This window comes from Eptatretus burgeri, chromosome 5 (genome assembly GCF_056783735.1).
Source record: "Eptatretus burgeri isolate ZD-2024b chromosome 5, Ebu_testis_v1, whole genome shotgun sequence".
Classification (NCBI taxonomy): Eukaryota; Metazoa; Chordata; class Myxini; order Myxiniformes; family Myxinidae; genus Eptatretus; species Eptatretus burgeri.
Window position 1 is genome coordinate 71693806 of NC_140965.1, and position 15794 is coordinate 71709599.

The 15794-nt window shown below is 45.0% G+C and overlaps 1 protein-coding gene across 7 annotated transcripts in view; it reads right to left on the bottom strand.

Annotated features, from left to right (window-relative positions):
* HMCN1 (hemicentin 1) overlaps positions 1 to 15794 on the bottom strand; it is a 531017-nt gene that overhangs the window by 422679 nt on the left and 92544 nt on the right. For all 7 annotated transcript variants that reach the window (XR_015058458.1, XM_085882362.1, XM_085882361.1 and 4 more), the window contains exons 7-8: positions 11735 to 11855; positions 229 to 492 (exon numbers count right to left, since the gene is read on the bottom strand). Coding sequence is in view for 6 of the 7 variants with exons in the window: in XM_085882362.1 (XP_085738488.1) it covers positions 229 to 492; positions 11735 to 11855 (385 nt within the window). In the remaining variant the exon portion in view is untranslated. The remainder of the gene's footprint in view (positions 1 to 228; positions 493 to 11734; positions 11856 to 15794) is intronic.

Here is a 15794-nt window from a genome sequence, read left to right on the forward strand (position 1 = left end):
GTTTTCCAGTGCAGTGAAGTGCTTTGAATTATCAGCAGTTGGTATGTTTTTGCTTCATGCATGTAACCCAGGGATTTTTATTATTATTTTTGGGAGCGATTGAGACAGCAGTCAGTTGCTGATACACCGCCAAAATATAGGTATGTGTCAGAAGAACATGTTGCATGCTTGGAACAAGTTCGTTCTCTGTTAGTACATATTAACGCACTGATAATTAAGATTGCTCACCAGGCAAGATGCTTGAGAATGAAACAGTGGAAACTCGTTGTAAGCGAAAACCATCCTTGTCATATCCTGACACCTTCAGGAAGAACCTTTCAGATGGTGGCAGAAACTTTGTGACATTCCAAATGCTGGCTGGGTTGCGATGGGGAAATTGCTTGATTGGCAACGATTTTAGGGTTGTTCCTGTGGTACTGAGGAGTTCCAGCAGATCAAAATGTCCATGGGGACGTAGGCCAGAGCTGTTTAGAAGAACAAATGTTGGAATTCCTGTGTACGGGAAAGCATTATAAAAATGGAATTCTCTACTCATATTAAATAAGAGCAAAAAATAATAATAAAGTCGACGGTTCGATCATCAGTGCTTTCTTGCAAGGATTATTATTACAAAATTATCCTTGGCATTGTACTCAATGCAATACTCTACAAAGCTAAGAATGATGAAGCAATGTTTTTACATGAAATAAATAATAATGATAGTATTAATTAAACAAACATTTGAGCAAATAAAAACTAGACATTTGAGGGGGATCAACAAGTCAATGCCCCAAGATATACATAAGTAAAAAATATATATACTCATGCACCAAAAATGTGATTGTTTTGTTTTGAGGGTTTAAACTTGGATAGGAAGCAATGCAACAATTCAAAGGACTGTGAAATTTTGGAAAAATAATGGGTATTCTCATGGTGAGTCATGGATTTTTACATTAGGTCAGACTTGGTGATGACACTTCATACATTTCACAAAAACCAACTGGATAACAGCAATTATAAAAAAAAATTGGGTTGGGCTGTTTGTTGTTCCCATCTGAGCACATGGCTCATGACACTGAAATGCCAGGTTAAAATCCCATAGACTGTGTTGATTTATCCATCATACACTAATTTCCTTACGATTTGTGTTTTAATGGACTGGACAATCAATCCATCCAACCAATAGGACCATACTCTGTGCAGCGTTGGTGCTGCCTAAGCAGTCTCCTTGGCTATTGGGCACAATCCTGGATGGGTCGCCACTCCCACACAGGATACCAGCAAGCTGGCACTCCTTTTGCCAATCTCGGACGGATGACAGGCAGAGTCAACCCCACCTCGTATTAATTCAACAGCCAAGGGGGATTTCAACTCAGGATCCTTGGATCCCAAGCCCACACTGGACAATGATGTTGACTAAGGTCATTTTCATGCCTGTGAGTGAGAGTTATGTTGAATCAACCCCACTACCACCATCACATCACAATAATCCATTCTGTTTGTGTCCTTCAAAAGGCATACGTTGCAGTTCTCTCCTCATGGGACAACTGTGTGCTGAGACTAGTAAATCTTTCCGTTTCTAGTGCAGCAAAAATGATTTCTGGGAAATAACATGATATGTGTGTGTGTATATATATATATATATATATATATATATATATATATATATATATATATATATATATATATATATATATATATATATATATATATATATATATATATATATATATATATATATATATATATATATATATATATATTGTTGTGGTTGAGGAAATTCGCAAATCACCATTCAGGTCCCATAGGTGAGATATCTCTGTATGTGTAGTTAGCCCAAACCCGTTGTTTAGAGGGAATAAATGTCATTCATTCGGGCTGCGACCCTTTAAGATAGCCGTTTTTGTGTTCTATCTTTATTTTGAACCAACCACGTCCCAACCGCCATCAGACAACAACCACCAACCGCAACGCCGCTTCACAACAACAACAACGCCAACAACCACGACCTTTACCGTCACATCTCGCTCTCGCAACCATCGCATCACCGCCATTCCCGCGCCGCTTGTGGGCACCGATCCTGGACTCGTACAGGGCGCGCACCGAGCAGCGGGTGCAAAAAGCGGCCTTTCCGAGAAATCGGATCAAGAATGATTCACGCCCACTTCTGTTCCGTCCTATCAGCGAGCGTGGGGCGATTTGGCCCCGCCTCCAGGCGCGTCGGAGTATAATCGATATATGCAGATTCGAGGATCAGGAATGATTCACGCCCACTTTTCCTCTGTCCAATGGGCGAGCGTGGCTCCGCCCCCGAGCCGATCCTGATCCAAAAATCTGCATATGGTTTCTCCTGTCGCACTATAAAGCGCCGAGCGCGGGGCGAATCGGGGAAGAGTTGGAGAGTTGTGGCGGCGGCGAAATCAGTCGAGAGAGTGTCTGTCGGGGTCCGGAGAGGTGGAGAAGCCAAGGAGCTTTGTGGAGGTCTGCGCTCGTGTCAGAGTCGGGGAGCTGCGGAGAGGGGAGGCCGGGAACGCGGTCGAGGTCGCAGTGGAGTCGCTCGTCGCGGGACCCAAGCCAGCCAGATATCCTCTTTCCCCCGAGCATCAACAACCCCCCCCCCTTTATCCCTCCGCGCTGAGATAGTGTGAGAAGGGGGCCCCGTTCCCATCCCATTCCAGGCAGTGCCAGCGAGGCCCGCGGAGTCGGGGCGCCGCCGCCATTTTGCGGCTCATCACCAGACGGGTAGGCTCGACGCGGTCTCGGCCCCAGGCCCGTCTGCCCCCTTATCGTTGAGGGTGGCCCCTTTTTTTCTTTTGCTTTGGAGTATATGTGTTGTCGGCGCCGTCTGTGAAGTAAAACTGTGTAAGTGTTGCAGTGTGCTCGCGTAGTCGGTAGTAGATCTGCATTGTGTTTCTTTTGTTGCAATTGCTTTTGGTGCGTAATTGTTGTTTCTTCTTTTGTTACATTTGCTTTTGGTGCATAATTGTGGTAATTGTATACGTGTGCTTTCCGTTTGCCGCAGAATAAATGTCCTTTATGTTGAACTGTTTCTCCCGTTTCGCTTCGTCTTTTCTCTAATTGAATCTCCATCTTACTTCACGTAAAGGGTTGGTCGTGGGCTAAATACGCCCGATAATTAATCGGAACTGTCGAGGTTAACGATAACACCGCTCGGTTATCCCGATAGTACGGAACGGGTCGCTTAAAGTGGCCCGTGTCCGAAGTCGACCTGCGGCGAGGTGCGATCGCCCGGTCTACCCTCCGTGTGGGTACTTAGGTAGGTCGAATTTGGCGAACAACCCTATCCCACGCGGGGGGCCGATTGGCACGATCGTGGTGAGGCCGAAAGGCCCACCCGTGACTAGTTCCCGGCGTTAGTCCGAGAGGGTCACGACGGGATTGTCCGTCCGGTGGGCGACGTGCCGCGATTCGAGTTACGTGGCCGCTCGCACGCCGGCGGGCGCGAATCCGCAAATATATATATATATATATATATATATATATATATATATATATATACATATATATATATATACATATATATATGTATATACATATATACATATATATATATATATATACATATATATATATATATATATATATATATATATATATATACATACATATATATACATACACACACACACACCTTCAAAACACAGCTGGGCCACAAATGTCTCACTTTAAGATATATATTATATCGGATATTATGTAAATTAAAGAAACTTTTTTTAACCTATAGACAAGAGATGTATAAAAGGCGAGAATAGAAGATGGAGTGGGGCCATGTTGAAGAGCACAATGAGAGTATGGAGCAGTGTCATGTTGAAGAGCAAGATGAGAGAAATGGAGTGATGTCATGTCAAAGAGTAAGATGAGAAGATGGAGTGGTATCATGTCGAAGAACAAGATGAGTGGATGGATGGATATAGAGTAAGGAACGATAATATCCTGCTGACAGTGTGGTAATGGGAAACAGGAGAGCACGAAACTCACAAACATACATGATCTTCTCGAAAATAAAACTATGCAGGTAAAAGTTGGAAAACAGGGATAGAAAATATCATGGGGGAGGGGGAGGGGTGAGAGATGCCATGAGATAATGGTGGGCTGCAACTTGAGGAAATATGGGATTAAACAAACATGCAGACTACACTTGACAATTTTATTAACATGATGACAAACAAAGAAGAAATAATAATGATAACCTTTTACAAAGTTCTGGTGAGGATGGTTTCAAAAATCTTGGCAAGAAAATTAACTCCAGTACTCTATCTTAAGAATTTTTTAGTTAATGAACGACAAAAATATTGAAATAATAAAATGCAACAAATTTCAGGATTATTGAAATTCTGTTCACCAAGTCGTTTAGTTTTCTTATTTTCTGGAACTAGAAACAACATGAAGTGGGGGGGGGGGAATGATGCATATGTGCATATGCGCACCAATGGACAGCGGTGTGTTAATGTGATTAATTAGGTTATCAAGCCTTTCAGGCTGGGTAACCGATTGTTAGCTCACCTGGAACGTAGTTCCGGGAAACTTATGGGATGGTGCGTCATCCGTCCGTCCACAAATACTTTCAACTTCTTCTCTGAAACTACACATATGATTTTGATGAACCTCTACCACAATGTTCATCACTACGTATGTACCAAATTTTGTTCATGGCATTAACAAAAAAAAATCTGGCCCGAAGGAGTTTGGATTGCCCCCCTGAACTTCCATCACAACTTTTATCACCCGTGATGTACCAAAGTTTGTTCACGGAATTAACAAAAATCTGGGTCTGAGGGGGTCTACGGAGGGAGTTTATGGGGGGGATGGGGGGGGTGGGGGGGGAGTTCCACCCTAAAGGGGTATTTGCTTTCTTCTCCGAAACTACACACAGAATATCAATGAAACTTGACCACAACCTTTATCACCTGTGATGCACCAAAGTTTGGTCATACCATTAAAAAGTTTGGGTCTAAGGGTGTCCACAGGTTGTTTGCCCCCCCAAAATATGCATTTGCTTTCTTCTCAAAAACTACACACACAATTTCGATGAATCTTGACCAACACCTTCATCACCCGTGATGTACAAAAGTTTGTTCACAACATTAAAAAAATTGGGATCGAAGGGGTTCTATGGGAAGGTTACCCCCCAAAATATGTACTTGCTTTCTTGTCCAAAACCATACATGCAATTTATATCAAACTTGACCACAACCTTTATCACCTGTGATGAACCAAAACTTGTTCACCTCATTGAAAAAAAAAAAATTCCAGAGGTATTTACTTTCTTCTCCGTTGCATATTCTATGGGTCATCCATGCAGTGGTTCTCTGGTTATCTTATCCAGCCGCTACTAGGTGAGCGCCCAGGGGTATTGCCCCTATGTTTTTTCTTCTGTTTCTTTATTATATTTCTTCTTATTCCGCCGGCAATTTTTGGGTTTATTCCCTTTTCAATTGACTTTCTCGGCAACCGTTAATCTGATTGAGAAACGAAATTTCCACCAAAATATGTCTTTTTCGTAGAATTTTAAAGGGATAATTATGATGTCATAGGTCACGTGATATAGGCGCCATCTTTGTAAAATCGAAAACCTTTGGACGTCTTCTTCTCTGGATCCGCTTGCTGGAAAAAATTGAAACATGGCTCATTGTCAAGATCTCTGCAGGGGGTATAAGTGGTGCTAACCGTGACGTCATCGGTGATGTGGTATCCCGGTGAAAATTTTACACATAGAACGCTGCATCCGAAAAATTTGAAATTTATTGAGCATCATCTATGCAACAACTCATGGAAGAAAAATATATTATGATGTCATAGGTCATGTGGTTCGGCAACTAAATTGTTTAAAAACAAAAAAAAAAACTTAAAAAAATCTTCTTCTCCGAAATGGCTGAACAGATTGAGGCGAAACTTTACACACGTTTCCAAAGACATGGGTGTACAAGTTTGTTAATGACTAATTGATAGGTCACATGGTTTGGTAGCCATACTGGATTGAAGGAAAATATTAAATAATGTTATCTCTGGAACTGTTTAGCCTTTTGAAGTGAAACTTTGCAAGTATCATCTCATGCAATTGCTGCATATAGGGTAAAAAAAATAGGATCTCACAAGTCACGTGGTTTGGTGGCCATCTGGGATAGAAAAACGCACCTCATCTGATTCACAAACGTGATCCCCCACCCAATTAAAGGAAGAATATAAACTTATGATGGCAGAGATCACGAGGTTCATCAGCCAGATTGAATTTAAAATTAAAAACTAATAAATCTGAAACGATAATTCAGCTACCCCAAGTCCACAACTTCTTGCAAGGTCAAGGAACTTAGTGCTATTCTAGTTCATAGTTTCAGACCGATGGGGACCAACACATGTCTCATAATCATCCCTATCAGTTCCAGTTGATGCACTGAAATCCCCCAAGATGAGAAGAGTATCTTGCCGGGGGCACTGATCAACCACAGACTCAAGCATGGCAGAGAATGAGTCCTTCATGGTGAGATCACTCACATCAGTCAGAGCATATACAGAGACAAGGGAAATGACACCCAATGAGTGATGAATCCTTAGTCTCATAATACGCTCATTCACCGGTGTAACCTCAATTATAATTGGAGTCAGCTTCGTGGATATAGCTCCAGCAATTCCTTGGGCATTGCAACCATCTGAGCAGGTCAGGTCAGGTGTGGGAGCATGTGCCAGAGCAGCACGTCACTGTGTTCACTTTACACCGGTACTCCAGGGGCCTCCGTCTGCCCATCCCCCAGGCAGATGCCTGGCCCATCCCCATCTCCTTGAGATGCTGATCAACCTGCTGCAACTACAAGGTACATGGTCAGCCCATTGGCCTCCTCCACTCACGAGGCTCCCTTGCTGAGAGAATCTGGTGAGCAGGATCAGCGTCAGGAAAACGAGCCACACATCCATGCAGCCGCAGCTGATGCTCACGGACTATGCAGGTAGCAAATCTCATTGGAGTCTCTCTCAGCAACTGCTCGTTGGACACAAAGTCTGACCAGCGATAGCCAAGGGTTCTCTGAAGAGACCTGGTACCAAAGGAATTAGGTCTCCCACTAAGATCCCTGGTCAGAGTTCAAGTTTCACATCCTCAGAGCAAGACTGGAAGCACCAAGGACATGAAGACTTGGACTTTCATCCTCCCGCACAGGTACCGACAGCACCACACCCCATGATAGAGTGAATCTATGACTCCCCAGGCCCGACCCAGGCATCTGTTGACCTGTGGCTCACAGCCAGCAGAGATATGAATATCACTGCCAAGGTAAGTGAATCTCTCCGTGACCTCAACATCCTCACCACAAACAGGTACGGAGAGGATAGCAGCATCAAAGATGTCATTGAAAGCCTGCACCTTAGTTTTGACCCAGGAAACCCGTAATCCCAGCGGCTCCGACACCTCGAGGGCCCCCAAAAGGATATCTAGAGTCTCAACAAAGATGACTGCATCATCTGCGAAATCAACGCCAGAGATCTTCACGTTCCCAAACGATGCACCACAGCTTGAGCTCTCCGACATCCTCCCCAGAATCCAGTGCATACAAGTGCAGAAAACTGTGGGGGCCAGTACACTCACCTGACCAACTGCAGTAACAACTGGAAATAATTCAGAGATGGTAACACCACATCTCACATCACTCTCAGTTCAAGAGTATAGTTCAGACATCAGATCGATCAGTTTTGGTGGCACCCCACGAAGACCAAGAATCCTCGAGAGGACATCCCGTTTCACTGAATCAAACATTCTACCGAGATCAACGTTGGCTGCAAGCAGCCCCTGGCCAAACACTGATCTGCATTCGGTGAGGACAAGAAGAGCAAGGATACGGTTAATCTTTGACTTCTTTGGTGTAAAGTCTGACTACTCTGGACTGGTGCTGAAGCAGATGGTGGAGAACCCTATCAAGAATTATCCAAGCAAAGACTTTGCCCGGCACTGAGAGCAGTGTCACCCCTCAGTAGTTGTTGCAGTCTTGGCGATCAACCTTCCCTTTCAAGAGAGGGACAACAAGGCCCCTCTTCTAGTCTGTTGGGATTATGCCTGTGTTCCAGGCAGAGCACAGAACTGCATGCACCAACACGAGTGCAGCATATCCACCAGCCTTGAGAAGTTTAGCATGGATGGAACAGATCTCTGGAGCTTTACCCATTTCATCCGGTTCACTGCAGTCTGTGGTTCTCCAAAAGAAGGTGGACCACAATTGATTAGAGCGTCAGCAATGGGGATTTTAACACCCCTGACGTCGAACTTGACAGCTGGTGGATCAGCCTGGTACAACTGCTTCAAGTAACCAGCCCAGCAGGCCTTCACTTCGGCATCCTCTCTCAAGAGCCCACCACCTTATGCTCAAACTGCAGTACACCGAGGGATGGGCTTTGACGAACGCAATGCGTAAATTTTCTTGAAAGCAGGACGATAATCACTTGATCACAGGTGATGCTCTACCCCTCACAAATTCCTCACCCATAGGCCTCCTTGTCCACCCTTAGTGCAAGTACAGTTTTATGCCTCAGCTCCCTGAACAGCTCAGCTCTGCCATTCAGCCTGGGCCTGTGACTCTGCGCAATGGTATCCAGTGTCCTTTGAGAGACAAAATTCTACTTCGCCCTCCTGTGAGTTCCAAGACATCTTCCGGCAACATCAAGGACGGTGGTCTTGAAGGCACTCCACAACTCTTCAGAACCCCCCAGAGCACCCAGACCCCCAAATCTCCACTCAGCTTGTTCGCAAACTCCTCAGCTACCCTCTCATACTTGAGCTTGCCAACATCCAGCCGAGGCTGGGATGGTACCATTCTCCTGGATTTAAGGTGCAACTTAAGAGTTGCAACAACATGGCGGTGGTCAGTGTTGAGGAACTGAGCACTCTGGTAGACCCCGCAGTTCTGGATCATCCTCCAGCACCCTTCAACGAGCATACAGTCAATCTCCTTTGCCACACTGCTGGCGTTGGAATATCAAGTCCATCGATGATCTTGGGGGTGCTGAAACCATGAAACAGCCACCTTAAGTCCATGACATCTTGCAAAGTCAAGGAACTTAGTGCTATTCTGGTTCACACTTCCAGACCCATGGGGACCAACACACATCTCCAAACCATCCCTATCAGTTCCAGTCGATGCATTTCAATCCGTCAAGACAAGAAGTGCATCTCGCCTGGGGCACTGATCAACCACAGACTTGAGCGTGGCATAGAATGTATCCTTCAGGGTGAGATCACTCGCCTCAGTCAGAGCACATGCAGAGACCTGGGAAATGACACCCAAGGAGTGATGAATTCTTCATCTCATAATACACACGTTGACCAGTGTTACTTCAATAATTATAATTTGGTTTCAGACCAGGTCACTCAACCCTGGATATGCTGCTTCTGCTCTCCCATCAATGGATGGAGGTCCTCAATGCCAGACAGGAAATCCGAGCCGTATCCCTGGACATATCACGTGCTTTTGACACAGTCTGGCACCCTGCACTACTCACCAAACTCTCTTCCCATGGTATTCAAGGCCATCTCCACTCATGGCTCGCAGACTTCCTCTCCTGTCGCAGTCAACGTGTGGCCCTAAATGGAGTTCTTTCATCCCCTCTTCCTGTGCAGGCTGGAGTTCCTCAAGGTAGCGTTCTGGGCCCTGTTCTTTTTCTGGTTTTCATCAATGATCTCTCGGACTCTCTGGAAAATCCTCTATTTCTCTTTGCCGACGACTCCACCCTCTGCCGTACCATCTGTCATCCCTCAGACCGGCAAGCAGCAGCTTCTTCACTCACTGCAGATCTGGATAAAATCACAAACTGGTCCAACACGTGGAACATGTCTTTCAATCCAGACAAATCTCACACTCTCACTATGTCTCTTCGAAAGGACCGTTTACAAACCCCCCCCCATCCACTTTCTCAACAATCCTCTGGAAGAAGTCTTTTCTTTCAAGCTTCTAGGTCTCACTATCTGCCATGACCTTTCCTGGGAAAGTCACATTTCCAACCTCGCCTCAAAAGCCAGTCGCCGACTGGGAATCCTCCGTCATGCTAAGTCCTTCCTCGGCCCTCTTGAGCTCCTGACCACTTACAAAGCTTTTGTCCGTAGCCTGATGGAGTACTGCTCTCCCCTCTGGGCTGGTGCTCCTGCCTCCCACCTTTCTCGGCTTCACGCTGTCGAAACCAGGGCATTTAAAATCATCGGCATCTCCCGCAATGAAGCTGAGTCTTTGGGCCTCTCACTCAATCACCGCAGGTTGGTCGGTGGTCTTTCTGTCTTCTACCGACTCCTCTCCAGCCTTGCCCCCCTGCTCTCTCTGCGATTTGTCCCCACCACATTTCCACAGGGCGCTCAAGGTCCGCCAACAACCCCCTTCTGGTAAAACTACCAAAATCACGAATCACTGCTCATCTTCACTCTTTCATTCCTCTTTTTTCCCGCCTTTGGAATAAACTTCCTCACTCTATTCTTTCCCATTCTTCCCTCCAGGCTTTCAAAGCAGCTGTTCACCACCACCTCTTATCTTCCCCCATCCAAATCCTCGATCTTTTCTACCCCCGATAATCCACCCAAGCCCACTTCCTTCATTTCTCCTACTTTCCTTCCTGAAAGTCCCTGAAATGTCCATCTTCTCTTCGCCATGTTCCCCGTCCCATCCCCATCCCTCTCCCTCCACAGTTCACCTAATGTGTCTGTTCCCCACTGTTTTGTCCCTTCCACTCCCGCCCCTCTTGTCTCATGCCTCCTTGCTGTGAGTTGTGTGTTAGCTCTCATACGAGCCTCGACCAAGGTATACAAAAAAAAAAAAAAAAAATTGTAGTCAGCTTGTTGGACACAGCCAGCTACTGCAACTCCTTGGACATGGTAACCATCAGAGGAACCAGACCAATAATAGGTGTGACCACACGCCATGATCTCGTCGCAATCCGGTCTCTGAACCTCAGAGAATGCTGCAATACCGATGTCCAAATGCTTGAGCTCAGATGATAACAGAGATAGGTGATCATCCTCTCTTAGGGAAAGGACATTCAAGGCACCCACCCGAAGGGACTGCCTCAGGTTAACCCAAGGAGACCGCCGTCTGGTGGACGACACCTCAGCACCACCCCGCCACACTCTCCCACAATCTGACCTGGGAAGGTTACCCCTTGGTTTCCCTCATATCATCAAAGAGTGGGGTCCCGAAGGCTTTGCCCCAATCCCGTCATCTGGTGAGCTGCTCTGCAAAGGGCAGCTGCACAGGAGGTACTCTCATGGAGCGGGTTTCAGATTTTTTAATGCTTTTAGAATGTTTTGTAGAATGAAAGGTTTTACGGTGGCCAGAGTGCAAATCTTGCCACCAACCTCCTAATAAAAAGTAACCCAACTGTAGGAGGACGTCCGTAGACACAGTTGGGCACTAGATATGGATGGTCGTTGACTCACAAGGAGCTCCTCTGCCCTTTGACAGGTTTTCTTCTTCATCCTGCTGGGTGTTCATATCATACACCCTCTTCACCAAGAAACTTGGTGGAGGAGACGGTTTAGTTGACGACAACCTGACCATGAAACAGGTTCGCACAGGTTTACATGGTACCAGTAGCAATTCACAGATCTCGTCTGTCCTGACCTGACATTACATGGGAAATATTAATACTTTATCGCAGCATTACAAAATAAAATGCAATGATAATTAGAGATGACAAAAGTGATAACATTAATGCCGTGGAGCAGAATTTTCTTATCGGTGCAACTTTGTTTGCACAAGCTGGGATCACTCACCGAGGATTGGATGACTCGTCGTCAAATTGAAATTCAGAGTTGGTTTCCGTGCAAATCCAGCCCTGAAATCAATTGTGCTCAGGCCTGTAATGCGTATCGAGTGTCGACCAGAACTTTGAACCTGGTGGTAGACAAAGATGCACTGAGAGACGTCGCTGCAGATGTATGTAGTCCACCCAGATGTATGAGACAATAAGTAAACCTATTGCAAAAATACTCACAAGATAACGAAATGGAATTTGGACTTGAAGCATGTGCCAAATGCACAATTTTAGCAAAGGAAGGGAGAAAACGATCACAATCGACTTAACAACAACACAAGGGTGGTAAATCTAAACGCCCGAAAAACACTGACGTGTAGAAGAGGGTAATCAAATGTGTCACAAAGAAATGCAAAAGCAAATAGTCAAGGAATAAATGCTCAGAACACAACTAATTCTGAAAAGATACTTCTCCACAAGAAACAAAATCAAAGCTACAAACCTGCTCACTTTGCCACTGTTCCAAATCAACTGTGGTATTGTACATTGTTGACTACAAGCAGAAAACAAGCTGGACAACAAAACAAGGAAACTACTCACTTATCCACAAAATATCCTTTGTTATTGCAGGAACAAAGATTTTCAATGAAAGGGGACTTTACCTTTGGCCTTTATTTATATATTTGCATGCAACCTGTGGCTGATGGTTGCATAATTTTCTGACGATGCAGATGTGCCTGCTGATGCAGTGCCCCTTTTACCATCATGCTGGTACTCATTTTGCTAACCTTGGAAGGATGGCAGATTGAATCAACCCTACCTGGTGTTAATTCAATGGCCCCACAGGGGCTTGAACTCAAGACCCAAGGATCTTAAGCCAGCCACCTTAACCATCAAGCCAATACTAGGCCTACCTTCGGCTTTTGACCTTTTGAGCACAAAATTAATCAGTTCAACTTCATATTACAGGTCACAGTTATGTCAAGTCTCGTAAAAAAAAATCCCTTCAGCGGTTCACAAGTTATCGTGGTAAAAAAAATAATCATGCACAGTCAGACCGACGAACAACCCAAAAGCCAAAAAGTGCTTCCCAAAAAAACCGATACGAGCCACCACATGAAGGAGATGGTGGTCTGTTGGATTTGAACCAAGTACACCAAATAACAATTATAGGATTGGCAGTCTATGTAAAAATCACAACAGATCATCAAATACAATTTGTTGGTGAGAATGAAGAATGCAAAGCTGAAAAGCAATTCAAAACTCAACTTGCTAGACATCACCAAGAACAAGCATGAATATAAAATGTAATACCTGATTGAGGAATGGCAGTTAACACAGCCCCAATTATTGCCAAGAAAATAAAGGCTAAAAAAACACCAACAATGTAAATCAAATATCAGGCTATTGAGAAAAGTATGAAAATAAATAAGCAGAACTGAATACCCTGAAAAGAGACAAACACTCACTGGAAAGGTGAATAAGAGGGAGCTGGATTAGAATAGAGAACCAGAACAACACTGGCTTTAAGAATATGGCAAAACTGAATAAAATCGACAAAAGCAGTTTCTGCAAAGTCCGAACAGAAAGCATCATTTCCTCTCGGATGAAAAGCACATCACAAGTGTACAGAACATGCATAGTAGTAATAACGTACACGACCAGTCAAAGGTTTTAGAACACCCACATTTTTCCAATTTTTACTGAAATTTAAGCAGTTCAAGTCCAGTGAATAACCTGAAATGGTACAAAGCCAAGCGGTAAACTGTCAGAGGTTTTTTTTTTTTTTTTTTAAAGAAGTTTAGGTTACCAAAAACTGAAAAATAATGTAAATTTCAGAGTTGTTAAAAAGGCCCTTTTCAGGGAACAAGTAATGGGTTAGCAACTGCAGCTGTTATGCAGCAGTCAAAGTAAATTAAGCCTTGAAAGTTGATGCAAACAATTCCTGCAAGTGTCCCAACTTTTGTTGATTAGTTACAAACCCTCTGTCTGTATAAAAGTAGTGTTGGAACAGACTGTGTTGCTGCACCCTCTGAAGCATGATTTGGACAATATTGCACTGCAGGAAGTAGTATATTGCTGTCATAATGGCGAGAAAAAGACAATTAAGAAAGGAAGATAGACAGACCATTATAACCCTTAAAAGTGTAAATCTTTCATTTAGAGAAATTGCAAAGTGACCAAGGTGTCAGTGAGTACAGTTCTCACAGGACTCTCAGTCCCAGAGGTTCAGAGATCAGATTGATCAGTTTTGGTGGCACCCCATGAACACCAAGAATCCTCCAGAGGGCAACCTGATTCACTGAATCAAACACTTTGCAGAGATCAACATAGGCTTCAAGCAGCCCCTGCCAAAATTCCCTGTCTGTGTTCGGTGAGGAACCGAACGGCAAGGATACGGTCAATTGTTAACCTCTTTGGTGAAAAGCCTGACTGCTCTGGGCGCTGATGCTCAGGCAGATGGTGGTGAACTTTATCAAGAATTATCTGAGCAAAGACCTTGCCCAGCACCGAGAGCAGCGTTACCCCTTGGTCGGTGATGCAGTCCTGGTGATCACCCTTCCCTTTCCAGAGAGGGACAACAAGGCCCCTTTTCCAGTCAGTTGGGATTATGCCTGTGTTCCAGGCAAAGCACAGAACTACATGCAATGACATGAGTACAGCATTTCCACAAGCCTTGAGAAGTTCAGCATGGAAGCCACAGATCCCAGGAGCTTTACCCAATTTCAACCGGTTCAACGCGGTCTGTGTTTCCACAAACGAAGGTGGACCACAGTTGATTGGAAGGTCAGCAATAGAGATTGTAACACCCCTGACATCCAATTCCACAACTGGTGGATCAGCCTGGTACAGCTGCTCAAAAGTAACCAGCCGCTAACAGCATATATATTCCCCAGGGGTACTCGGTCATATGTGCCAAGTTTCACATCAATCGGTTGAACGCAATTGAAGAAGACTTTTAAAAGGTTAACCTTTTAATCAAACATGGAGGCCAAACCACATAACCGATTTTGTCATCTTATACAATTTTTTTTCTTTTTGCATCATGTGTTGTCGGTCATAACCTGACAAGAATTAAATCATCCGCATTTGTGGGGTTTTTTTTGTATACCTTGTCGAGGCTCGTATGAGAGCGAACACACAACGCACATCAAGGGGGGCATGAGACAGGAGGGGAGGGAGTGGGAAGGACAAAATAGTGGGGAACAGAGACATTTGGAGATCTGTGGAAGGGAGAGGGATGGGACGGGGAACATGGGGAATAGAAGATGGACATTACAGGGACTTTCAGGAAAGAAAGCAGGGAATTTGAAGGAGGTGGGCTTGGGTGGATTATCGGGGGTAGAAAAGATCGAGGATTTGGATGGGGGATGATAAGAGGTGGTGGTGAACAGCTGTTTTGAAGGCCTGGAGGGAAGAATGGGAACGAATAGAGTGAGGGAGTTTATTCCAAAGGCGGGAAAAAGAGGAATGAAAGAGTGAAGGTGAGCAGTGATTCGTGATTTTGGTAGTTTTACCAGAAGGGGTTTGTTGGCGGACCTTGAGCGCCCTGCGGAAATGAGGTGGGGACAAATCGCAGAGAGAGCAGGGGGGGGGGCGAGGCTGGAGAGGAGACGGAAGAAGATATAAAGACCACCGACCAACCTGTGGTGATTGAGTGAGAGGCCCAAAGACTCAGCCTCATTGCAGGAGATGCCAATGATCCGAAATGCCTTGGTTTCTACAGCGTAAAGCAGAGAAAGGTGGGAGGCAGGAGCACCAGCCCAGAGGGGAGAGCAGTACTCCATCAGGCTGCGGACAAAAGCTTTGTAAGTGGTCAGGAGCTCAGGTGGGCCGAGGAAGGACCTTGCACGACGGAGGATTCCCAGTCGGCGACTGGCTTTGGAGGTGAGGTTCGAAATGTGGCTTTCCCAGGAAAGGTCATGGCAGACAGTGAGACCCAGAAGGTTGAAAGAAAGGACTTCTTCCAGAGGATTGTTGAGAAAGTGGATGGGGGGGGGGGTTCTAAACGGTCCTTTCGAAGCGACATAGTGAGAGTATGAGATTTGTCCGGATTGAAAGACATGTTCCACGTGTTG